Source organism: Anastrepha obliqua, chromosome 1 (genome assembly GCF_027943255.1).
Source record: "Anastrepha obliqua isolate idAnaObli1 chromosome 1, idAnaObli1_1.0, whole genome shotgun sequence".
NCBI classification, from domain to species: Eukaryota; Metazoa; Arthropoda; class Insecta; order Diptera; family Tephritidae; genus Anastrepha; species Anastrepha obliqua.
In genome coordinates this window covers 41,961,881-41,988,521 of record NC_072892.1, presented here as the reverse complement: position 1 = coordinate 41,988,521, position 26,641 = coordinate 41,961,881, and the positions used below count along the sequence as shown (strand labels likewise).

General features: G+C 35.4%; 2 protein-coding genes across 4 annotated transcripts in view; one reads left to right on the top strand and one right to left on the bottom strand.

Moving 5' to 3' along the window:
- LOC129235958 (protein NASP homolog) overlaps positions 1–19,416 on the top strand; it is a 35,204-nt gene extending 15,788 nt beyond the window's left edge. Inside the window, exons 2-7 of one of the 3 annotated variants that reach the window (XR_008581613.1) lie at positions 14,178–14,510; positions 14,588–15,122; positions 17,735–17,894; positions 17,982–18,262; positions 18,357–18,878; positions 18,981–19,416. Coding sequence is in view for 2 of the 3 variants with exons in the window: in XM_054870053.1 (XP_054726028.1) it covers positions 14,236–14,510; positions 14,588–15,122; positions 17,735–17,894; positions 17,982–18,262; positions 18,357–18,578 (1,473 nt within the window). In the remaining variant the exon portion in view is untranslated. Of the gene's footprint in view, positions 1–14,177; positions 14,511–14,587; positions 15,123–17,734; positions 17,895–17,981; positions 18,263–18,356 lie in introns of all 3 variants that reach the window. The other 2 variants (XM_054870054.1, XM_054870053.1) reach the window with 2 other exon arrangements.
- Positions 1,085–24,667, bottom strand: LOC129249229 (transcription factor mef2A-like; the record flags this gene model as incomplete). Its single annotated transcript, XM_054888954.1, has 4 exons — positions 1,085–1,527; positions 1,738–1,875; positions 20,324–20,530; positions 22,540–24,667. Coding segments are annotated over 4 exons (2,754 nt in total), but the record flags the coding sequence as incomplete, so codon positions are not given.
- Positions 24,668–26,641: the final 1,974 nt, after the last annotated feature.

Below are 26,641 nucleotides of genomic sequence, written 5' to 3'. Positions count from 1 at the left end.
AAGTTCACAGTTTTTTTTAGGCAAACCCAAAAAAAAAAACACATCTTTGGCTGCTAAATACACACAGCATTGGACAAAACATATTGAACTGATATACTGTTATAGTTTTTCAGAGCAACTTTAACAAATAGATTACTAAATTTGATTACTCCACATTTTATAAAAATATTAGGAAAATTATCTATTTATTCAATTAAAAATCTTTTAAAAATAAAAACGCATATGGTGGTGCTTTATAATCAATATTTGAAGGCATAGCATTCTATCATATACTATAGGGTGTTTTTTAAGAGCTTGAGAATTTGAAATGATAGTACAAAACAGAAATAATGTTGGAATTATTTTTTTATTATAATCTGGTAGATAATTACATGGCATATATTTTTTTGCATATGATATCCGGCATATGTCCGCCGCGGCTACGAGTTACATGGTCCATTCGATCAATCTAATTTTTGACTATACATACTTGCAATAAATATTGAATATTACAATAAATCGATTGTTAAGCGCGCTGTCTGGCTAGTTGCGCGTGGCTCGATTGCGTTCGCCATTCACAGTAACGCCAGCTCCTTCATTTCGAAATAAATAAGGACTGATGTTAAACGATTCATGATGACTAGCCGAACCTTACTAAACAGAAATGTCAACAGAATGGCAAATCTCAGCTATCAAACCATAGTTATCGATATCGATAGTTCTCATGCAGTTAAAAACCACCCGATACATATGTATAAATTTCAATTAGTGGTGCATTTATCTACCCAGTACAATATATTTGCCCGAGAGCCTACATATTTGGAGGTAAATTGTAACTAAAAACAAATATTTATGCACTATTGTGGAATATGTAAACTACCTCGTGACATTTATCGATGTTGCTTGCAATTTTCCTCTATAGTTGCCAGGTATGTTATATTTTCCGTTTGTTTCTTGCTTTGCAATTACCACCAGTTAGTCTGCATTATGTACTGTATTTCATATACATTTATCTATGTATGTACATATTCCCATGTATGCCTAAATTTCCACCTGATAATTGCGCAACTCAGCGACTTCTCTAAATTATCTTAAGATGCTTAAATCGATTTGAATGTTCACAAACATTGCCCTTGAATATTAGTATGCATATGCACATAGGTACATATGTGTGATCTTAGCAAAATGTACTGATTTATTATCGCCGTTCTATCCTCGATGTGCCACAACTCATTCTAGTCCACTGTAACTTATTCGCCTCATCCAACTAAATCATTAGCGCTGAAAATGGATTGTAACGCATAATCTTCGATAGTAAAATCCAAAGCACCGACGTTATGCCGCACAACACCACACCGCCCCAACCCAAATCCAAACTCCATGATGTCAGAAATATGCGTGCGCCTAATAATGGTTTGGCCATGATGGCTACGCCGCCCGGGCGCGCCACAATACCATCAACGGTGCCATCGTAATCACTATCTAGCATGGGACGTCCTTGCTGGCGCTTAAAATGTATGATCATGAGCGTGAAGAGTGCAAAAAGTGCTGCAATAAAAAAATTACATAAGAAAAGAAAATGAATATTGTATAGGAAAGGAGAGAGGTGAGCTGAGGAATGCCATTCAAAGGAAGAGGAAAAAGTGCAAAAGTAAAGATTGATTATACCCCTTTGCAAGTGACAGTAATTGCGCAAGTTCAGGAGCAGGTTAGTTTTTTATTGCGCTTTTTTTTTGTTGCCTGTTTTGTTCAACTTACCCGCCAGTAGATACATGACGCCTGTAATAAGTATGGCGCTGATTTGGCGCTGACAAACACCGAAAGCGCCCACCAATGCCGCACTACCCAGTATAATTAAGCAAACCAACGAGCAGGAAATTGACAGATTTTGCATTCCTATAGTGAATGAAGAGAAATGTGAAGTCATAAATGTATTAAATGAAATTGTAATGGCATTATAATCGAATTTTTTGGGAGTAACGATTCAAAAAGCGTTAGCAGATAAAAATGATTATGTAAGAAGAAAGTGAAGCAAGTTTGCACAGCTTGAATGGAATGGTCGGTAAAGATGAAATGTGGGCTATTTAAGCATAAGTTGTGTATTCGTTTTAAAATGCTCTTTATTTTGCGGATATATAGTATATTTTATTTTTAATAAGATAATATAATGTAAATAATGTAATATAATAATATAATGTAAATAATCATATAATGAAGGTATGGTCTATAAATTTACGTAGGCATTTAAGCGGAAAATAATCGAAAAAAGTTAATATTCGTTACAATGCGTGCATTGCTTAAGGGGGTCTTCTGGTCTCCAACGAAAAAAATCAATTTTTTTTTTTTGCATAATTTTGTTGTATGTGTATGCGAGAATACGCCACAGAAAGGATTTTTTGAAAATCGCATTTTTTCACATTTTTCTGGGCACCGAAGTGTACCCTCCTCCGGCCGTTTTATCATAAACTTTATCTTTAAACGCGTTTCCCCGAAAATCGTGTTTTTTAAGCATTTTGGTCACACTTTTCATAGTAGTTATACTCCGATTTCAATGGTTTTGGTCTTAAAAGGTTCGGAAAACTTACCGCTAAGTTTCCCCGTGTACGATTTTTGAAATTTTTTTTCATTCCATTTTTATAACCTTTTAAAGTTCAAAAAATGAGCAAAAAAAATTTTTTTTGCAAATTGTTGCATAACTTTTGAAAAAAATTTAAAAAAAAAAATCTGTCACGGGAAAACTTAACCAGGGCAACTCTGAAGACAACGCATATCTAATTTTTGCTTTCTGATTACCCAGGTGGGAAAACCGTGACCAAAATGGAGACCTGTTTCGTTTGTAGGTGGACGTCTTCAGCGCCATTTCAAGGTCGCGGGTGTTAATTTTTTTCAAAGTCAAAACCATTTTTTAAAAGCCAAGACATGTACCTTTAAAATAAAAAAATTTTTTTTTTTTAATATTCACAGGATTTGTCACAATCAATCCCCAAAAAACCCCTTCATTTCAGGGCCTCGAGACCAGAAGACCCCCTTAAGGCAAACAAATTTTTTCTCCTGTGTCTTTTAGTTTTTGTATTATATTTTGATATTTTATTTTTGTTTTAATTATTTTTATATATTTTATTTTTTATTTTAATTATTTTTATATATTTATTTTAATTATTTTTATATATTTATTTTAATTATTTTTATATATTTATTTTAATTATTTTTATATATTTTTTTTTAATTTTTTTTTTAATTTAAAAAAAATTTTTTTTTTTTTAATTAATTTTTTTATTTGTATACCTCATTTTATGCCCGAGTTATTCTACTGGAACGACCCAGATATTGATTATCTAATTATCCAATGCCTGTCACTTTCGTAAGTTTGTTTTTCGGAATTTAACAAGTTAAAAAGTTTTTATTTTGTGTAAAAAATCATGGTTGATCGAAGGCAAACTGATAATGCTCAAGGGCGTTCCCACAAGTTACTGCAGATTGCGTAGTCATCTGCACAGGATTGGAATATGATCCACTGACTTCTGTCGCTTCTGCGACTAGTTTCGGAAGTCTCCAGCACACCTTCTCGAATGTGACGCCATAGCGCAAAGAAGGTTGAGACATCTTGGTCAGATGCAGCCAGAAGAAAGGCACATGCGCTCAGGCCGTCCAACTCAGCTCTATCTTAAGTTTATTAGGGGAACTGAGTTTGGATTAGGTACTGTGATGAGTAGAGGACACAAAAGACCATGAGGTCGAAGTGCAAACCTCAATTTCATTTACTCATTTATCCATTCATGACGATATCAATTAACAGTATCTCATTAGAAGAAAATGAGTCACACATTATACAAAGTCCGTTTTTATTTCTATCACCGTCAGCAAAAAAAGAAAACTGTTTACCATCAACGGTATTTCGCAACTTTCTTTTTATCACACCAAACTTGAATGCGCAATAAAACTGCAAACTAAAAATTACGTTAAAAATTCTGATTAAAAAGTTTGCTACTTTGGTGAAAACTTGCAGAATTTTCATAATTTTTTCACGAATCTAAAAAATGCGATTTATATTGTTTTTGTTCTATAATGAGTTAAAAAAAAAAAATTAAAAAGACACTAAATAAACAAAAGTAAAAAGCAACCTCCTCAAAATGCTGCACATCTATTTTATTGTGTTCTTCCCTTCATTGAGAGATATCGCGGATTAGAGAATAGCCAATGTACCAAACAGTGCTTAGTGCGAAACAGTGCAACAATAGTAGCAGCGGAAGCTCACGTCTCCATACACTCCATTGGTAATATTAGGATCCCGTTCCGATCTACGTGTGATCATTGTTGATAAGTCTAGCTAACCTAGCCTAATTACCAAAAAACAAAAAAACATATTCCTTTGTAATGTGTATGCCTGCTTGCCACTCTACACCACTCACCTCTACCTTTTCGCTTTTTATTACAGACAAACAAATTTTGACGTGCTGACACACAAACGTTCGACTTGAAATTAAGAAAAGACAACGGAACTGGCACAAGCAAGAGAAATACAGTAATATCGCTAACGGTTTAAGGATTTCAAGTAGTACATCAGAATCAGACGAGAAGCATTGCTAAGTTGTTGAAAATGTCGAAGGCGCGTAAAAGCGACAACAAAGGCGCGGACAGTTCAGTTATCAATAATACGCTTGAGGCGAGCGGTTCAGAAGTTGTGGAAAAGAGGAAGCGTGGTCGTCCAAAGGGTGTCGGTCGAAAGGCTAAACCTGTTGAACCTGTGACGAAAATGGTCGATGGCAAACTGATGAAACGAGCTTTGGGTGTGCCCAGGAAGGTGATGACTGGCAAACGTGGTAGGCCGCGCAAGGAATATGTTTGGGTTGAAGCGAAATAACACTCAAATAAAAAATTAAATTAAAAACAGAATAAAGTAACAAACAAAATTCAACTTAAGATACCAATGCACGAGAGCAAAACTTAGTGTGACGAAAACAAAAACAAAAGAAAAATCAAATTAACTTAAACACTCCATTATGTAAGCTTAAAATGCTTTATATTATGTATTAATCAGTTGTAAAGGAAATTCATTTGAATAACAAAATATTTAGTAAGAAATATGTACACCAAATCTGTCAAAACTGCCAATTCGTGAAGAAATGCATAAGATTAAATTTTCCAAAAGGCAAAAACATATTCAATTCCTTATTCAAATATTGTGTAAAAGTGCATATACCTTCTTTGTTTTTGTAAAAAATAATGAAAATAAATTCGCAATTTTCACCATAATAAATAAGAGAAAATTAATTTATAGAGCATATGTTTTATAGATCTCATCATAGGCGCATACGCTAACCCACGATGGAGAGAATAGTAAGGTGGCACCGATCGCGGTGTCGCAACTTAGCTAATTTCTTCGTGCATTCTTGTTCGCATTGTTACATATCTCTCATGCAACTGCACTAACGTGACGTCACGCACTCTTGTTTCTATTATTCTTGTTCTAACCGTAGTTGATTTATGTAAAGTAATGCAGAGCAAACAAATGCGGCGCTTGAGTAACAGGTAACAGAAAAAATTAAATTTCAACTTCACTATAACTTCTTATTTGGAACTGAGCTCTATTTTAAGTTTAAGGTACTTGACCACCTTGGAAAGCTAAAAAGTACAACATATTCAATAATTTTTTTTTCATGTTCTGTATAATATATTAAAATAAATTTTTTTTTAAATTTTTATTTAGTGCTTATATAATACAAAAAAAAATTGATTTATTAAAATTTCTTTTTTTAACATATATCCAGGAGGCGCCAAAGTCGAGGCCTGAAGAAAATCATGTCTTGCGGCGGACAGTTAATCTTAGAAATGGTAATTCTAAAACAAAAGAGAGAAACAAAATTTTCAAAAGGAAGGTTCCTTGCGTGAGAATTTACCACAAACTGACAAAAAAAAAAAATAATAAAAAAATGGCGGATGTTTGAAAAAAAGTTAAGAAAACACCCCTGTTTTTCACAATGTTATGCTTAAAAAGCAATACTTTATTAACTTTTTTTTTGCAAAATGTGGTAAATTGGCATACAAAACATCTTAACAAATAAAACAAGACCAAAATCATTAAAATCGGCTAAGCAGTTTCGGAGATAAAGTGTCCGCCATTCGAAAAAAAGTAATTTCTGGAAAAACGCGTTTAAAGTTAAAACTTGCTATTTTCTTTCCGCTGAGTCAGCAAGTAATGAGTGCAGGATGCGCCTGCACATTTTCACTGATTTCACTTTGTTAGAATTCGAATTTAAAAAAACAGTTTCAGGTGATGATTTTTAAAAGTATAAGGATTGAAAAAATGTAAAAAAAAAAATTTAATTTTTTGAAACTTATAAGGTGGTCAAGTACCTTAATAAGGGAATTGGTTTGGATGAAGTACTGTAATGAATGAAGGGCGCAAAAGACCATGAGGGCGAAGAGCAAACCTCAAATTAAATCTATCTCTAATTTCTATTCTTTTATGTCGAAAACTGTTATGACTCACACAAAGCCGTGTGTTGTCAGTCACAGCTGCCTTTGCCTAAATGTGTGTAAAGCTTAACTAAACATTCTACAGAACATAAAGGTTGATGTTTTGGACAACATTCGTTTTGACCAAAGGCAAAAAATGTTCTTTCAGCTTGACGGTGCTGCAGCCCATTTTTCAAATGTCGTTAGAGAGCATTTGCACCAGACTTTTCCATGTAGATAGGTGGGAAGAGGCGGTTCTGTATTACGGCTATCAAGATTTCCTGGTTTAGATCCTCTACGCTGTTTCATGCCAGAGATGCACTCAAATGTTTGATATTGCGAAAGACCAACCTTCTTTATTGGCGCAATACCCGCTTACGCGATTTTGCCGAGTCTAACAAAGCGCGCCAGTCATTTCTTTCTCGTGCTAACCGGCTCCAGTTGGACACACCAAGTGAAGCTATGTCCTTCCCCACCTGATCTTTCTAACGTAAAGGAGGCCTTCCTCATCCTCTGCTACCACTAGATGGTACCGCATCGTTGGCACCAACGAAGCCGCTGGATCTTTATTCGCTGCACTATGTCTATGTTATCGTAAAGCTCATACAGCTTATTGTTCCAACGAAAGAGCGACCACCATTATGAAAAACTTCTATAATTTAATGCCTCAGGTCCCCGATGGCCACCGAGCCCAATCAATCGAATGGTAGTCATGCGCAAATCCCCTTTTTTTATTTCATCCTCATACATTTTTGGGGAATGCTACTGAATATAAATGCAGATCGTTCCGGAAAGTAGGGCGGACTGCCGAAATGTCGCAAATGTTGACTCCTGTCATATGTATGTATGTTTTTGCTGTTGTTCCTAGCGCTCTCATTCTCACATCCGCTTCAGGAAACTTTACACAATATATAAAAATAAATTCTCCAATTTCCTGGTGTACACAATGTTTTCACTCATCCGAAAAAAACAAGTCAACGAGTTGCTTGTAAGTACATACGTACATACATCTGTCTTCTGGACGAATATCTGCCCATGTTGTAATGTTTGTCACCTACAACTGTTTACAGTATACTCGTAAAATATAACATTTTTGCCGTAAAAATGAAAAGTGAAAGCCAGCGCACAACAGTGAAACGGAGCCGGTTCAAAAAAAGCAAGCGGCATTGCGGAAGAGGATTAAGGATGGGGGAAGGCAAACGCATTGCTCTCTCTGTCTCCCAACTGTTTTAATGTATCTGCTTGCTGTTGAAATTGTGAACGACTGGATGAAGTGTCGCAAAACTAATCGAACCGTAAAAATGTTCTTTATGAGTTGTATATGCATGTGTCTGCCTGTGTGTGTGCATCAGTGCGGAAGATTTAAAACTTTCGAATGCTCATGCTTTCCTGGCTATTTATTTATTCAAATAGCTTAAGTGAGCGCTGGATTTGTTCAAAAAAAGTGAATTTTTAAGTTTCGCGACATATATGTATTTATGTTGTTGCACACATATTGCCAGCTGTGTTGACATTATCAACCATGTCTTCTGGTGTGTCGACAATTTTTTGCTATCGAAAAAATCAGTTTTTACGCCAAAAATAAAACCATAATCTAATCATGCCTTAACCTCCATACTAGATCCTCTGTGACTTCCGTTTTCCCAAACAGAAGTGAAGTAGCCATAAAGGGACGAAATTGGAGAATTGTAACAATAAAGCTTGAATTTGGATAGTGCGCCGCTTTTACGCATTGAAATCCGTAGCGTGCGTTCGAAGGGAATATAGGTACACGTTTGGCAGCACTCCTATTAGCAGGTGGATCATCGTGAGGCTCGTGAATAATTTTGCCGAGCAGCCGCTAGAAAGCCTTATCTCGAGATGCCTCAGATCAGGTGAAGGAAACTATCGTTGCTGCCATACAATGCAATCCTGGAATTTCGACAAGTAGTTTTTCTCCACAAATCTGTATTTCCATATTAAATTGAACTAACAATCATTACTGTATGCAGCAAACTTATGATTGGCTTCGAATGCTGCCAAAAGTTCAGGTGGAAAAGGACGCAAACATGTTAGAACTGCATTTTTATGTCTAATGAGGCTTATTTTGTTTTTAAAAAACATTGGCTTTCAAAACTTCTCGTCATAGCGTGGGGTGCGGTCTCATCAAATTTCATTGTCAGACCTTACATTTTTGCAGAAATTGGTGTTACTGTAACGGTCAGTGGAGACCGTGGTGTGGTTTCAGCAAGATGATGTAATTTCTAACATAACACGGCCTATTATGATAGATGTCAAAAATTCCACATTCCGTTGGCCCTAAGGTTTCTTGATCTTGCTGCGCCAGAAATTTTTGTTTTTGGGTTAATGCAAATAGGACTAAGTTTACAGAGCAAGACTAACACATTTGAACGATTTAACTCAATCAATTCGAAGAATAATTACCGTTTCCACGTCAGTCGGTTCTACGTAACTGGAACGATCTGGATTTATATCCGGACTGTCACTTCAGCAACATTCCCCGTATATGTATGGGTAATGTTTACGCTGCTGCAACAACAACAATGACCATCGGGGGCAATCCCCACTGCAAACCCTCCCGAAAGTAAATATGATTAAATATGGCAGTTGCATCATCGAAAGTGGAGGGCATTTGAATTTGATTATTTTTAAAATCAATTAAAATGTTTTATTTTTTAATAAACAACTAAAAAGTTATTTGATCTTAAAATCAAAAAAATATAAAATTTTTATATTGATGTTTAGACGTTACAGTCCTTTAAAACGAGACCGGTTTGGAGTACGACGCCTAGGTATAAGCGCGTTAACTGTGTTTTTCTCGAAACTATTTTTTCCGAGTTGGCGTTGGTAATTTCTCAAAAAGTACTGAACCGATTGATTGGAATTTTTAATATGTTATTGAGTAGACTTGTGGCTCTCGCGGGTAGCAGAGTTATAATTTTATAATAAATTTTTCTATTTTTTTAAAGAGCGAGAACGTGAAAAATATCCTTGTTTTTATTTTCCAATAAACAGATAAAATATCTAGAAAAATTTTTTTTTTTTTTTGTAAATTTGCTACCCTCATAGCGACATATCTCCTGATGAATAATCGACCGAATTTTTTTTTCAGACGTACGTGAGCAGCCCAATCAGTTACGCCAGTGGCATGTGTTACGTCAGGAGAAGCAATTTTTTTTGTAAATAAAGAATTGATCTAATGAATAAAAACGATTTTCAATTGATACCGATTCTTTTTCTTCAATTTTCACGTCTCTAGACCAGAAAGGTGTCTTAATGTAGCAATATTTACCAGCCACGTCTATTTGTGCCCATACACATACACTTATAGGTAAATACATGTTTATCTCTACGCTGTGGTCCTTGCCATGTCAGTGGTCCTTTAGCTTTTCAAATACAAATTTGTGTAATGTGGGAATATTTTCCAAGCATTTGACGTTCTTTTTTACTTTTGTTGGTCTTTTTGTCTGATATGCGCTGCCAATTTCAATAGCTTCGTGGATATTTGTTTTGTTTTTGTCTGGCCGTGTGCTAAGTTCAATACGTGAGAGCTTTCTTCTTTTTTCTTGTGTATACAAGTGCAGTATCCCAGCAAACATTCGGATTCACAAAAGAGAGACTTTAAGCTCATTCAGAGGCCAAAATGAAGGTGTTGCCCTTCGTACAAAGGTGTACCTATGAATATGACCTTGAGGTCTCACATCACATGAGCCTCTATATGTGTATGTGACTTATTGCTCATTTTGGACTCTTGTTCTAGACTTTTTTAAGACTTTTATTGGCACATAAACGATTCCCTTTCGATTTTTTTAAACTCATTTATAACTCAATAGCCTCCAAAATTGTTTCTCTCCGTAGCAAATAAATAAAAAATTGAAAACTTCACCCAGCACATCGGTGTGAAAATTTGTTTGAAATCCGCTGAACAATTTTTAGCTAATTATCGTACAGAAAAGTCATTTCACATGTCTGTGTCTAAAAAAAAATCAATAAGAAAAGTTTGAATACAAATTGTGAAATTGTAATGTTTTGCTATTTCCAAGAAGAGTCGGCTCATAATTAGGGATCATATTTGTGGCCTATATGAGTTAAAAAAATTAAATTGAAATATTTCCTGTATAGTAGGACTCTTTTTGAACTCACGAATTCCGAGTGCTCCGAATATGTTTGCGGGGATGTATACTTTGTATGTGTAGCCAATAGTTTAGAGTGGTGTTTATTTGTATTAGCTTTTGTCTAATCGCTTGAAAAGTTTGACAATTAATTATTTCGTAATACTTTTATGTGGGTGTGTCGGTTGCTGTGAAATTTATAGTATTAAATGGAATAGACGGCTGCCGTAGCTGAATGGTTGGTGCATGACTACCGTTGGATAGTACCCGGGTTCAAAACTCGAAGATATGAAACACCAAATGATAGAAAGAGTGTCTTCTAACAGCGGTCGCCCCTCGGCAGGCAGTGGCGAGAGCATTTCTGCTATGAAAAAGCTCCTCATAAAAAACCATCTACCGTTCGGAGTTGGCATAAAACTGTAATTTCTTCTATTTGTGGAAAAACAGCAAAATGCACACCATAAATTGGAGGAGGAGCTCGGTCACGCCCAAGAAATAATGTAGAGACCAATTATTAATATTAGTATTATTATAAATGGAATTTAAAACTGTTATTTGCAAAGTAGTATTGAAAAATTAGAGATATTGTGAATATTTCTTATTCAAATCTTTTATTTGAATTGAAGTTTTTTAAGAAAAAAAAACTTAGCATTTGCTTAATAATTTTGCCTCGGTGTAAATGAACTCGGCTCTCAACCTATTTTATTATTTAAATAACTGAAATTATTAATAAAAATTTTACTTTCGATTACTTAGATTAACTGGTTTTCTTTTGGAAATATTAAAATAAATCATCGTATAATATTTGCCCATGATTTTGATTCCAAGAAGAAAAACTTGGGTCCATTCAAGGACCAAAAAAAATTGTCTAAAGAAAATAGAAAAAAATTGTCCATAGACGTGTTGGCCCTTTTAGTAGAGCCGATCTCCTCACCCAACATGGGCAATATCTACTGCGGAAGATTTATTAATAATATTTGAAAATATATTTGAATAAACCAATTTTAATTTATTAAATTGATCCGTGATTTTATCAAACACACCATATTTGTATTTGATTTTACTTATAAGTCAGTATTATTTTTTTTAATAATTCTGATAATTCTCAATAGAGGGTAAAATGAACGGTTTTCCAATTAACCCCACCATTTTTCCAATTCCGACCACTGTTTCAATACCGTTGCCATTAAGTTGATGTTGTGGGTTGAGATATCTTCTGGGGCCTAACTTTGCACTCACTAACTCCTTAAGGCTAAAGACTAAGGTTAAATACAAGGTGGCACAAAATTAATTACCCATCGGAAGATTTATAATTTTTGCAAATGGTGTCATAGGTCAATCATATTTTACACTTCTGAACAAGGTAACAGCTAGACAAGCAACGGCAAGATTTCCAGCACTCAAAAACATTTTTTCAGTAAATATAAAAGCACTATTGTATGATTAGTTTTGCGCCACCTTGTTCGTGCTTGGATAGTGGATTATAATAAAGAAAATTTCTCATACATTTTGGGGAGTGCTGCTGAAGTATTCAATGACTTGATATATGCAAATCTGTGCCGTTCTAGTAGCGTAGATTTCTTACTCTTTTAATTTAATATATAAGGTGTTTAAAAACATCATCATCAACAACAACAAACACATTTTTTTGTAAGTATTTTTGCTGGCATAAAAATTTGTCTTATAGTGCAATTTTTACAAAACTACTTAAGTCGACTTTACACATTTTACTTGTCAAGCATTACATTGCCGGGTCCCACTACTATTATTACTATGAGGGGATTGGTCATTGCGAGCTGAAAGATCTATGGCCCCCTTTTCATGAGTTCAGAACTCTGAAAAGTTCTAGCGCTATATTTAAACTATCAATTATTCAAGGTTAATTATCTATAATTGCAATTGTAAATAATTTAAACAAATTGGCAGTATTTGAGAACACGCAAACGACTTTATCATTGAAAATGATTTTGTATGCTATTAGTCCACAAAATTTAAAATACAAAAAAAAATGAACTTGCTTTATAGTTTTTTTTATTTGAAAGGTGTTACAGTATTTTTGAATATTTTAAAACTGATATTCGGTATTTTCGTTATCGCTTTCATCGTCATTAGAAATTTTCAATTTTTATGATGGTTGGACATACTCAAGATGTCAGATGTTTAGATTTAGGTTTTTCAATGTTTTCCATGTTCAACGGAGCGCAGCCTAGGAAATCAAAAGATACATCCAAAGAAATGCCATTTTTTGCTATTTATAACTTTATAACGCTCTACGCATGAATTTAAGATGTGCCAGTTTTTTTCATTTACTTTCAACCGATTTTTTTCTTCTGAGCTCCATAACAATTGGCGTAATTTGGCGTAATATTGGCGTGAACTGAGTCGTACAAAATTTTATACCGAATACATTTGGTTTTGTATTGCTTATATAAACACTTGTGCTTAGTACGCAGTTTTTCCAAAATACCCTTAACTTTATCCATTTGAATATTTTGCGATGCCAGGTTATTCTTGAATTCATTGGATTTTGCAGATACTCACACAAATACCGAACATGTTGCGAACGTATGCAAATTTAATTGGTTTTTTTTTGTAATTATATTGAATAAAATCGAATCTCTTAATTACTTTCTTGTTAAATTTTCTGCTTTTATTGCCTTGTTCAAAATCCGCTTTATCAATAACAACATTTGGATCATTTCTTCACATCTGCTAAAAAAACCATTTATAATATTAATATGACAATTTTCACTTGTATTACATATTTGTTATTTTTATTAACTTCACCGGGTTCTTCATCTTCACTTTCCGAAGAAGTATCGGCGACTGAAAAATAAATGCACACACATTTACCAGGTTTTAGTGTTCGATAGGTTTACATATTTTATTTGCGTGACGATTTTTATGTTGTGTCGGTTTTGCATATTTTCGAGCGCTTAATCATTTTCAATGATAAAATTATTCATATCGTTGGTAAAATATTAGATATACAAATTTTTATGAAGGATTGGATCGGATATTAAATCAATAGCAAATTAGATAAATTTAAATCAGTTGCTTTGTCGAAAATCCATATAAATTAACAGGATATTCATATCAAGAATCTCTGATTTATTTAATTTAATTACTTATTCGTAAGAGGATCCCATAAAAACATATTTTATTAAGCGCTAATCTACATGGCAATGGAACTATTTAGCATGAATTTATTTTGTGAGAATGTATACAATTATTGTTTTGCTATATGCAGGCATTTGGTTGGTATGCGGATAATTGTGGGTATATGGATATGCAACTAATTTAAATCATGCAAAACTACAAGAAAATAGATGTGATTTACATAGCTGCTAAATATGTAGAAATAGATATTTAAAGATTTGCAGGTACAACCTACGTGATTAGAAGAACCTTTAGTTGCCGGTTTTCTAGAAAATTTTATTTAAAACGTTGAATTTGATGCATAGCAAAGCTCTAACGAATTTCTCATCTCTTTCTAATTTCATCAAAATGCATATGCAGTCGTGTAAATTTTTTATGCATAATAAATATAGCAATAACAATAATAATCTTCACTACAATTAAAAAAAAAAATCTAAGAATTTTTATTAAATACTCTTCTCTTCATTTCAGTTTTACTTAATCAACAATCACTTCAACCTATAAAAGTAAAGAGTAGCGCAATTACAAAATGTCCACAGAGGAGCAAATTCCCGTCGTAGCCACCGCAGATGTCAAAGCTGCAGAATCCAGCGAAAAACCTCTTGCTGCCATCGCCACAGATCCATTGGTCGAACAGGAGCGTGCAGAAAAGATTCTTAAAGCTAAGGAGTTGTACAGCCATGGCTCACGTAATTTTCTTGTAAAAAGTTACGTTGAATCGGCCGATGAGCTGAGTCAAGTTTGCGCCTTATACGAAGAATTATACGGCGAACAATCAGATGAGTTGGGCATGCCATATTTGCTGTAAGTACTCGTAAACATAGTTTGGTTTCTATTCAGCTTTGCATATTTCATTACATTTTCAATTGCTTCAATTGCAGTTATGCCAAATCATTGATTGCCTTAGCATTGGACGAAAACAAAGTTATCGATGTACCCGATGAAGAGGAGCTTGAAGACGACGATGATGAAGATGACGACGAAGCAGAGGACGATGAAGCACCCGCTGCAGTGAGCGCTAATGGTGCAGTAGCCACCAGCTCAAATGGCGCGGTAGCAAAAGCTAAACTAGATGATATCAAAGAGAAGGTTGGTGAGGTGGATTCAGCGAACGGTGAAGTCGCCAAGCCCGCTGAAGAAGAAAAAGCTCTGGCAGCTGTTGAGAAGAATGTCGAGGACGCACAAGTAAGCAGCACCAACGATGCTGTCGGTGCTGGTGAGGAGAATAAGGAAGAAAAGGAGAAGAAAGATAATGCTGAAAATGGCACAACCAATGGTAAATCGGTCAAAGTCGTAACTGTGTCAGAAAATGCCACTTCAGTCGCCGCCACACCTGTTTTAGATGGTGAGATGCCGAGCACCTCGAATGGCGACGCAGGCGCTGGCGAACAAGACGACGAAGAGGAAAATGAGGCGGTGAGTAGCACTTGAAGTTAGTTTTATTTTAATACAAGCACGTGTTTTGTGTGCTTCAAATGCAATTGAACTGAATTGAATTTGGGAATTGGTGCAAACAAAGAGTGCACTTAGTTAGTGCTTCCGGAGCGGACAGTGGCTGCAAGGGCATACAACATCTGCAAAATGCTTATTCAATTTGACGAATTTATGCATAGAACGAAGCAAACGCACGTGGTGACAAATTTAAGAGGAAATTAAATTAGGGTGGCTGAATTATAAGAAGTTCGAATGAAGTTAAAAAAGTAAAATAAAATAATATAATACTCGTATAAGATAGAGTAAATTGAAATAAAATAAAATTAAATTAAATTAAATAAAAATTGAAATAAAATAAAATAAAAATTGAAATAAAATGAAATAAAATAAAAAATTAATTTTAAAAATATAAAAAAAATGAAAAAATATAAAAAATAAAAAAAACTAAAAAAAAAATAAAAAATTAAAAAAAAATAATATGTAATAATTAAATTAAATAATTAGAAATTAATAAATAAAATATAATAAATTAAATGGTAAAATAAAATAAAATTAATGAAAAACAATTTAAGGTTAGATAATTATATTGGGGTAAACAAAAAAGGCAGCCGCCGTAGCCGAATGGGTTGGTGCGTGACTACCATTCGGAATTCACAGAGAGAACGTCGGTTCGAATCTCGGTGAAAACACCAAAATTAAGAAAACATTTTTCTAATAGCGGTCGCCCCTCGGCAGGCAATGGCAAACCTCCGAGTGTATTTCTGCCATGAAAAAGCTCCTCATAAAAATATCTGCCGTTCGGAGTCGGCTTATAACTGTAGGTCCCTCCATTTGTGGAACAACATCAAGACGCACGCCGCAAATAGGAGCAGGAGCTCGGCCAAGCACCCGAAAAGGGTGTACGCGCTAATTATATATACATATATACAATATATAAAAAAAAAATAAAAAAAATTAAAAAAAAAATAATTAAATAAAAAGCAAACAAATTTAATAAAAATAATAAAATAAATGGAATGGAATGATAATAAATAATAGGAAGTAAAAAGTAAAACAACAAAGGTAAATGTAAAATAAAATAAATTAAAAAAAAAAATGGAATGGAATGATTAATTTAGGGTAAATTAAATTAAGGTGATTAAATTATAAATTCGAATTAATTAAAAAAATAAAGTAAAATAGAGAATAAAAATAAAGCAAAACAAAAATAAAGTAAAATAAAAATAAATAAATAATTAAAATAAAGTAAAATAATAAATAAAAATAAATAAATAATTAAAATAAAATAAAAGGAATTTTAGGGTGGTTGAATTATAATCCGAATAAACTAAAAGAAAAAATCTAGTAACATAAAATATTATATTTATATAATAAAATGAAATAATCAAATAAATAAAATAAAATAAATGGTAAAATAAAGTGAAATAAAAAATAAAATAAAAGAAAATATGAAGTAAAATATAAAATAAAATAAATGAAATAGATTGATAAACTCAGGGTTAATTACATTAGGGTCATTAAATTATAAATTAAAATAAAACAAAATAATATAAAGTAAAAAAATTAAATTAAATTAAATAAATGAAATGGAATGAAAAAAATATAATAAAGCAAAAGGTAAAATAAAATACAAAGTAAAAAAATATATATAAAAAAAGCAAATAAAAACTAGAATAATTAAATAAATAAAAAAGTTTAAAATAAGTTATTAAAATAAAATAAAATAAGTGAAATGGTGATTAAAGTATAACTTGAATAAATAAAAATAAGTTGCAAAAAAGTTAAGTGAATTGAAATAAAATAGAATAAATTTGAAGAAAATCAAATGAAATGGAATGATAAAATGATAGATAAATCAAACAAGGCACGAAAAACTTGAATATTACGACTCTGTTTCGAAGAAAATTAAATTATGATTTATTTTTCAATTATTTGTAGCTAAAATGTTTAACTATATTTCAGGCTTAATCGAATATTAAGCTTTTGAGCTCAGTATGTTTCAAAGTTAGATACGTGTTAGGTAAATTAAGGTTTCTTATGGAGAAAACAGGTTTTCAAATTTGTCAGAAATAGCGATTTCCACAAAAATTAAATTGTGTTTTATTTCTTCAAAAGTGTAAATGGTCGAAAATTATTTATCGAAATAAATTACAAGCTAACACATTTTTTTTAATTTGAGGTTATAATTTTAAATTTTTTTGTCGAGTTCAACAATTTTATATTCATTAAAATTAATGTAAAAGTAGTAAGGGAATCAAATAAAAATAGCAAGAAAGTAAGTTTCAGTGAAATAATAATTAAATAATATCAAAAGTATTTAAAATAGAATAAAATAATTAATAGGTTGATTTGCAAATGTGACAGTGAAATTTTTAATTAAAAATAAGTATTGTGTATAGACATTGAAGGCATCTATCTATAAATTATGTATATCAACAAATTATACAAGAAGCAACCAATTATTTATCTTCCGTAAACTGAAAATTGTTCCCATTGTGCAATTTCTAAAACGTTTGCTTCAGCTGGCTATCAACTCTTTAAATTTCTTTTTTCAACACAAATTATCTTTCCATTCTCTCACGCTTAACATATAGGCCTCGAATCTGCAATTGGCTTGGGAAATCCTTGAGTTGGCTGCCAAAATATTCACACGCCAAGGTACAAATGGTCTACCTAACTTGGCTGAGGTGCAAACGGAGCTGGCTAATATTGAATTTGAAAACAACTTGCCCGAGGCGGCACGTGAGGATTACGGTAAATGAAATATTCACCAGTTGACAGATTTATTTTCGAAACGAATATGAAAGTAAACTCAATTATCTCATATATCAACATATGCAGGGAGGGCACTAAAAATTTACAGCGAATTGCCTTCAAATTACCGTCGGGCCATGGCAGAAATACATTACAAAATTGGACTCACATATCTGATGCAGCAACTGAACAAGGAGGGAGCTGAATCGCTGAAGGATGCCTGCACATTGATCGATGCTGAAATAAAGGAGCTGCAAGCGAGCGAAGAGGAGCTTAGCGATAAGCAGAAAAATAACATACAGGATATGGAGGAAACGAAACAAGAGATTTGGGCGAAAATTGCTGAAATCGAAGATACACAAGCGCAGGTGGGTGAATTCTATGCATTCACTTAATAATGAAGCATATTCGAAACAAACTAATGACAAACAAATTTTTTTTTTTGTTTTCGTTTTGGTATAGAATGTAGCCGAAGTGCGCGCTGCATTGGACAGCTACATTAAACCAATAAGCTCGGAAAATAAAGACGGCGCCGGAGCCTCAACATCTACGGCAGCGGGCTCCTCTTCTTCTAGTTTAGCAAAGCCTTCAGATATTTCGCATCTGATTAAGCGTAAGAAGCCCGATGAGCATAGTTCGGAGGCCGAAGCGACGCCATCACCAGCCAAACGGCCGGCTATTTAAATCCTTCTCGCTTTCTATGTACTTAATTTTTGCTTTTGTTATGAGAACGCGAGTGTTATTGTATTTCAATTGCTGTTGTATTGTGCTTGCATTCCGTTAATATAATATTAATGCATTACATAAGTAAACAAACACCAATAAGACAAAGATAAGCACATACAAAAACAAAAACCTAGGGAAGAAAACCTGGCACCGTACTTTGCAAGTTTCAACCGGCGATTATGCGCTCGAAAATTCTTAGTAAATTTTTATCGTAAAAAAACTGTTTTTTTATGATTACTTTTTGCGCTTGAAAGTAGAGTAAGTCTTTTGTTGTAATGCTGCTCAACTCCTTTCGGCCTTTTAACTTTTCAATGAATATTTGAGCAACCAAATTGAACAATTTTTCTTTCTATTTTCTAGGCTACTCTCAACGTGAGAGCGTAATGGTGCCAGGCAAATGAAATTTTTTGCCATTGTACTGAAATTTTTTTGCATACATATTTTGGTTTAATTTTTTTTCACATCACTTGCAGTCACAAATTGAATTACTCAGTTTTCCTTTGATTTTGAATATTGTTTTTACAACTACAACTAGCGTTTTTTTTTACTTTTTCTTCAATAGAATTTAGATGTAAGCATACACATTAACACATATTTATATACGTACGTAACTTATACCATTAATAGCTGTCATGCCAACGTTTTGTATTGTTTTTTTGTTTGTTTTTTAAACTTAGAAGTTTGAGTTGAACATACCTATGTCTAAAAATACTTTTATTACAAAGAGGAAAACAAAAAATGTTTAGTCTTTAATATGGGCAATACAAAGAAATATATACTTGATATACATAACCGAGCATCAAATATTTTATTATATTATTTTATGTAGAATTAGGGTTTTTGTTGTTCCAAATTCAGATTTGATCGGTAGCCAGTTATCGCCAATGCCACTAACGGCAGATCCAAGAAACGAGGTATTTCGACGGGATTGGGCCAAAAGGAAGGGGTGTTAGATGAGGGAGTTTGAGGAACAAGTGAAGAGATTTCTAGCGGGCCATATGTTGCGTATGCCGTGGTCAATTTTGGATAACTAAGTGTTTAAATTCAAACAACATTCAGTTCACTCCTGCGCCTTGGGAAGTCATCCTGTTGCAGTTCTGAGTGCAATATTTTGGTCGGTCCGCAGTTTCAGCCATTGTGACTTTGCTCTACCCGGCGACCAAATTGGCGTTGTACGGCTTGCTATACCTTGAGGACTTTGTTACGCTTCTGTGCTTTGATCGTGATTATGTGTGCGGAGTGGATTCTAAGTACTACATATTAATTAATATAAATTAGCCTTCCATGTACATACATAGGAATATTTAAGCTATATATGTAATGATTTTCTATTAGCGGGACTAACTAACTATTATGACTACATATGCATTTGATGAATACAAAAACAACATTACTATGCAATTAGTTATATAGATAGTTGAGTAGTTGCTGCCTAGAAAATACTAGAGATACTTAGTACTGCAGTTTAGTCTAGCATTAGATAGGAAAATTAGGATTTACTTAAATTGCACGCAGTAATTGCATTTAGTGAGAGAACGCAGTGTATGTGTGTGTGTATGTAATACCAATTATTGTTTTTAACAGTAAAAAAAAGTGAATTAGAATTTTTTCTGTTTCTTTGTTTTTTCTTGTTGTTGTATTGTAATACACATAGATTGTACCATACGTACTTAAATGGGGCTGCAATGAGGTCTGGGACTCACTATGTTGCCAATCGTTGCGCTGCTCTTCGCCTCGTGCATTCTCCATCGAGCCGGCTAGATAGTTGACGCAAGGTGGTGCGCCACGTGGGAATTTCGGATGTCGTCGAAGCTCTTGCAGCTCTTGCATCGGCAAATCTATGCAAAGCGTCCAAATGCCACCATGCATGGGTACCAAAAAAACGGTATCTCGTCGAAAACGATATTCCGCTGCGTGCGGTAGAAAGGAGGTGGGAGGAGATAAAAGAGAAATTTAACATACATATATAAAAAAGAAACAACAAAGTAGTCAATTTTCAAATATACATATAATAATTAAAGAATAAGAAAGTTTTTTCATATGTAAATATTCCTAGGAGAAAGTTTTCAAGTATTGCCAATAACATAATCACAACAATGGAAATTACTCATCATCTGTGATTCGAACCAGTTAAAATTCTTTGTTTCAAGTTTTGCTAAAAATCGTGCTTCAGGATTCGCTCTTCGATAAAGAGTTACATGCCAACAATACATACATATATTAGGGTACTTAACATGACCTGGCGGCCGCCGTAGGTGTTGTTGTTGTTGTAGCAGCATAAACATTCCCCATACATACGGGTGGATGCTGGAGTGACAGTCCTTGGCCGGATATAAATCCGGGTCGTTTCGGCAACGTAGAACCGACTGTCGTGGAAACGCGGCCGTCGTCGCGGAATGGGCTGGTGCGTGACTACTATTCGGAAGTGCGTAGGTTCGAATCTTCGTGCATGAAAACCCAAAATGATAGAAACATTTTTTCTGATAGCGGTCGCAGGTAATGGCAAACCTCCGAGTGTATTTCTGCCACCAAAAAGCTCTTAATAAAAATGGTCCCTGTTTACTTAATTGTTTACAACTATAGTATTCTCCTAGATGAAAATAAATAACTTTCAGAAGTGGAATAAAACCATCGGCTCGAAGAAAATAAATATGATGACTTCAAATTGTAGGCGAAAATTTTATGAACCTGTTTTAAGCTACACGGAGTAGCAACTGTAGCCGGTAAATAAATGCGTAACTACTGTTCTCTAATTCGTGGCAATTTTTAGACTTCAGATATCTCTATAATCACTTCGGCAGCACCTCATCAATCTAAAAGTACATACGAGGTGACGAATCATGGCTATATGGAAACCAAAGCCCAATTATCCCAATGGTTCAGGAGAGCCAAGAGTCGATAGCAGAAAACCGCCGAACACGCAAAACACTCGTCTTATTTAGGCCTCTCACAAACAAACTAAAACCGTGAACATATCCTCGAGACGAGTGTACCAACATAAAAAAATAATAATAATCGAAAGCCGAAGGTACGTAGCCCGCGAAGTTTGAAAATTGGCTCACCTCGTATACTATGCCCTGGGAAAGCGCAAAGAAAGAGCCCTCTACAGGTCTTGCGGAATCAAATCCAATCGTACAAGCAAACACGGATAATTTATTGTGGCTATTAAATAAAAGATACGGCTTCTCACGGTCATCCGACTATGCACTAAACTATTTGCCTTGAGACTATGTTCAAGGCCAAGCATAACGATATCAGTAGGATCTGTCGGGTAAAAGAGAGAACCAAGATTCATTCTACACTTCATGCGTGAATGTCGTTCACAGCCTCAGCGGCTGCTTTGATTTACTAAAAGATAGGGATTTTTTAAGGATATGTAGAGTAGGGAAAATTTCTTTCCTGTGCACCACAGTGGGTCTTTGTTGTCTCCTATTGCCCGTCCCACGTAATCTAATTTTATAAACCCCGAGCTTTCGACTGTAATAATAGGCTCCTCTCACCAAGAGCAATCGGCATATAGTTGATATTTCGTATTCGCTCACTTGTAGCCCAAACCGTATGTAAATCTTAAAAGGAATGTGTGCACTTCTGTCATTTCGAGGTAAAATTTTCTCAAATCATGAATGGCTTGTACAAATTCAAGCGAACTGCCGAAATTTAAATCCCTAGCAATGAGTGTTGCATATTTTTTAATAATGCGAGTTGAATTCTAAGTGAGTAGTAAATTTATAACCGAAGGAGTTTCTTAAATAAGCTTTAAATAACAGCAACCAGTTCCTCTCAATATCAATTGAGCCTTTGTTCAACCTTATGTCAGCTAGCTGCAAATGATACATATAGTATATGCGCGCCTACTGTTTCGATTTACCATATTTTAAAATAACTGTCGGATTTATTTTAGAATTTCGGTTTCATTTACCTTTCTTGTCCGGCTTTAGCATCGCTACCTTATCGTTCAACATCCACTCCAACTGCATACTCGAACGATTTGTGTACCTATCCAAGCTGTTCCGATCCCATGTCACATGCTCCCAGTGATCAGTCATAATCGCTGCGCAGAGCATAGCTGTTGCACTAGTGGTCATCAGCAGCGTCACGAACAGGAATAGCACCGGCGGTGGACCGACGCAGCAGTTGGAACAAAAAGACGTAGCGCCTGTTCCACTACCCATTTCCATAGCCGAGTTCAGTGAAGTTGGCGTGCCGAGGCCACCGCCTGTGCCGTCGGCAATGCCTCCGCCGCTTTGGTTCAGCGCCTTAGCGCAGCTACTATTTCGCAACAGGATGCTATTGCTGCGTCTCAAACTTTCAACAGCCGCTGCTGCGGCTGCAGTTGTTGCCGCGGATGGATCGAAGGGTAGTGAATTGTGCACCACAGCTGATGGGTGTTCATAAATGCTGTTGTGCCGACTGGGCGCAAAGTAGTAACACGTCGTTTGTGTATTGTTGTTTGTGTTGTTAAGGTTGCTGTGGCCGTTGCCAATACCGAAGGTGCTGCTGCCTCCTGAAGTACCGCCTGCCACACCATTGAGTCCGCCCACGCTACCGCCTTGCTCATTGATCGCGCTCAAGTCCTCATTGCTCGACGTATACAAAATTGATTGGGCAAATTGATTAGAATAACAGTTCTGCTTAAAACCGGTGCTACTGATTTGATAATGGTTCGGCGGCTGATGGTAATAGTGGTGATTGCTCCCGCTCGAAGGTTTTCCGCTGCCGCTGGTGGCCTGCACGTAGAGTGCTTCGTAGTCGTAGTGATGTGGATTACGATAGATCACCGGCCATGAACGGGTCGTTTTCGAGTTGTGGCTGTAGGTGGTGGTTGTAGCAGCAGCGGCGGCGGCTGCGGCAACGACTGTAGGTGGTGGCACAGTCGACGCAGACGGCACACTGGACTGTTGACCGTAAACGTTCGGCGAATTTGCGGCACCGACTGTGGCGATGATGCTTGCTGTGGATGTGGCGGGCGTTAAGCCGCCACAAAACTGCGATGCTGCGGCTACACCAACACTAGTAGGCGACACAGAAGCGGCGATCGCTGTGCTATTCGAACGCTGCGTTGAGCTGGCGGTGTTCGTATTCGAGGAAGGTGTAGGCGTTATTGGACTCTGACTTAGTGTTATGTCGTCTGCGTCCACCAAAGGCGTCAATTCAGTGGGTTGGCTCTCCTCGCTGGCTTGGGTCGTCAATTTCAATGTGGCTGATGTGGGACTCGCGTGCTGCTGTTGTTGTTGCTGGGTCGCCCGTTGGCGTTGTAGCACATTTTTCGTTGGTGCGGCAATCGTTGTTGGACTTGACGTTGTGGCAGCGGTCAACTTCAAGGGTGGTGGTAGTTGGCGACGTGTTCCTTTGCCAGTGCCAGTGCCAGTGCTGGTGCCCGTGTTGACGCCTGTGCCGATACTGCCGTTGGCAGTTGTGTGCGGACTCACGCGCACTATACCGTTGGCGTTTGTCGCTATCACAATTGTTGCTGTGGGCACCGCCGTCAATTCATTGAAGTCCTCCTCCTCCACCAGTGTGGCTCCTGATGAATAAATGTTGTTAGTGTGCTTACTGCGCAGCGGATAAGATTTACTGTTACTACTATTGTGGCTATGTTGGCTTTGACTTTGGCTGTGGCTGTTGCTTTTGTTAATGCTGTTGATGTTGTTGTAGTTGTAGTTGCTATAGCAGTGGCTGTTGCTATTACTACTTGATTTGCTCTTCGATTTCTTATGTTGTTTATGTTGTTGTTTATGGTGTGACTGTGGCTGATGCTGAGTTTCTGAATGTTGTTGTTGATGTGGTGATTGTGTTGTTGCTTTTGGTAGCAGCTGTTCAGTTGAATGATGATTGGCGAGTTGTGGTGAATGCACATGAGATGTTGCTGCTTGTTGTGGCGATGGTGTTGATGGGGATGCTGATGATATCGATGATGGTGGCTGTAATTCATGATAATGCCCATCGGTCGGTGAGGTTATGCTTACTTCAGGCACGCAGCGTGCAGTCACTTTGTAGCGACTGCCACCGCCACTGCCAACGCCACCCAAACCGACACGCGTCTTTACCAGTCATAAGTCTGTGTCGCGTTTTTTGATTTTATTGAGGCTCATATTTTTGAGTCCCTCGGCTGCTGTTATTGTTGCTGTCGTTGTTGTAGGTTTTGCCGGAGTATTTATTGTTTCGTTTATTTTCGCTTTCGAGTTGTGTTTAGGTAAACGACGTGATTCTACGCGGACTCTGTTCGGTTGGTCAATGTGGTGTAGAAAATATAGATCGGTATGTTCGTTTGTCGGCGGTGTTGGTGGTGTTTGCGTTTGGCTTTGATGAACTTTATTAATTTTGAAGTTAATTTTTGTGCGTTTCTCGGACAATAAGTAAACAGAAAATATGTTTTATGGATATTCCAGAAAGTCCAAGTCGGCTTGAGTGTAAAATGCGTTTTGTGCGATTGTTTATATGGTAGTGTTGCTTAGTATATGATATAAATATATATGCGGGTGGAGTAACCAAAAGTATGCTACAATTTTTGTTCTTGTGAAATCGCGCTGGAAATTTCACGCTACTCAGCAAATAGACTGTGTCTAATTTTTTTTATATCGCTCTACTAGCGTTTCAAATTTTACTACAAATACTTGTGTGTGTGTATTGACTATTTACTAATTTTGTGTGTATTTGTGCATTTGTGTGCCTCTAAGTTTCTTTTGAATTTAGTGTATGTCTTTGTTTTTAGTTAAAGCTTTTTCAACTACTGCTTTCTTGCGATTCAAATTTTTGTTTGTTAGCTTCAAGCTAAAAAAGTAGAAAGAAACGATAAAAGGTAGATAGAAAATTTAAGTTAGTGATTTGCGAATTTTTTGAAAAACGTTCACTCACTTAACTATATTAGTTAAAAGTGAAGTTAAAAAAACAAGAAGAAATCTTGGGAATTTTTGTTTTTTGATATTTAATACAGTGCAGTTAATTTAAAAAAAAAAAAAAACACACATTGATTAAATAAAGAAAATTTATTTTATATACAAAATAGATAAGGAAACGGCAGACTGCGTGCACAGTGTTTTACGCTAAGGTGTGAAGAGGAGATACATACATTCATGAGTGTATTTACAAGACAAGTCGATATTTATGGTTGCGACAAAACACTAACAAATACATATATACATATATGGATACATATAATATACATAAATATCTAATATTTATTTATTTACTTATTGAAGTAAAAATTAGTCAAAAAAAAAAAAAACCAATGTCTTGCAGACTAATACCGGTGTTTTAAGTAATGACCTTAACAAATAATCTTAATCCGTACTACATAACATACTAAATCAAATTATTTATAGGCAATACTAAGAAGTTTAATGAAAGCGTGTTTAGGAGCACGAAGTCAATCCCTAAAGATTTGTGTATAGCATTGAATTCGATCAGAGCTCTTGTGGCGAGTGCTTACAGAGATCTTATAAAGAAAATGTGGAAAAATCTAAGTTACGAAGTTCTCTAGATGGGGTACTAGATAGATTCTCTCCAGAAGGGAGGGGCAATCCACAACACCTTGAACAATATCAAAGACGACAGATAAAGACAAAATAGAACGCTGGGACTGCAGAGATTTCACATTGATAAGCACGACTCTAAAATAATATGAGGGTATGGGGTAATGAAAACGACAGGAACGTAGAGCAAAGCCAGTGACCACTTTTTGGATACGTTCAATTCAAGTTATGTGACAGTTCAGATAAGATATCCAGATGAAGGATGCTTATTTCACTTTAGAACGAATAAATGATGCGTGGAGTAATTTGAGAGTATAAGAACTTTTAAATTCTGTACTGATATGCCTTACAAACGCAGATATAGCATACGATTTCGAAATTATATATTATAATTAATATGAAGAGTGAAGTGAATTTTGTGCCAAAAGTAAGATTATATTTCACTAACCTATTTTAGACAACAATTATTTGCAAACATTAAATACCTGTTTATGAAATCGAAACGAAGCAAACCAAATGCACGCATCTAGCATACAAGTTTAAATGAGT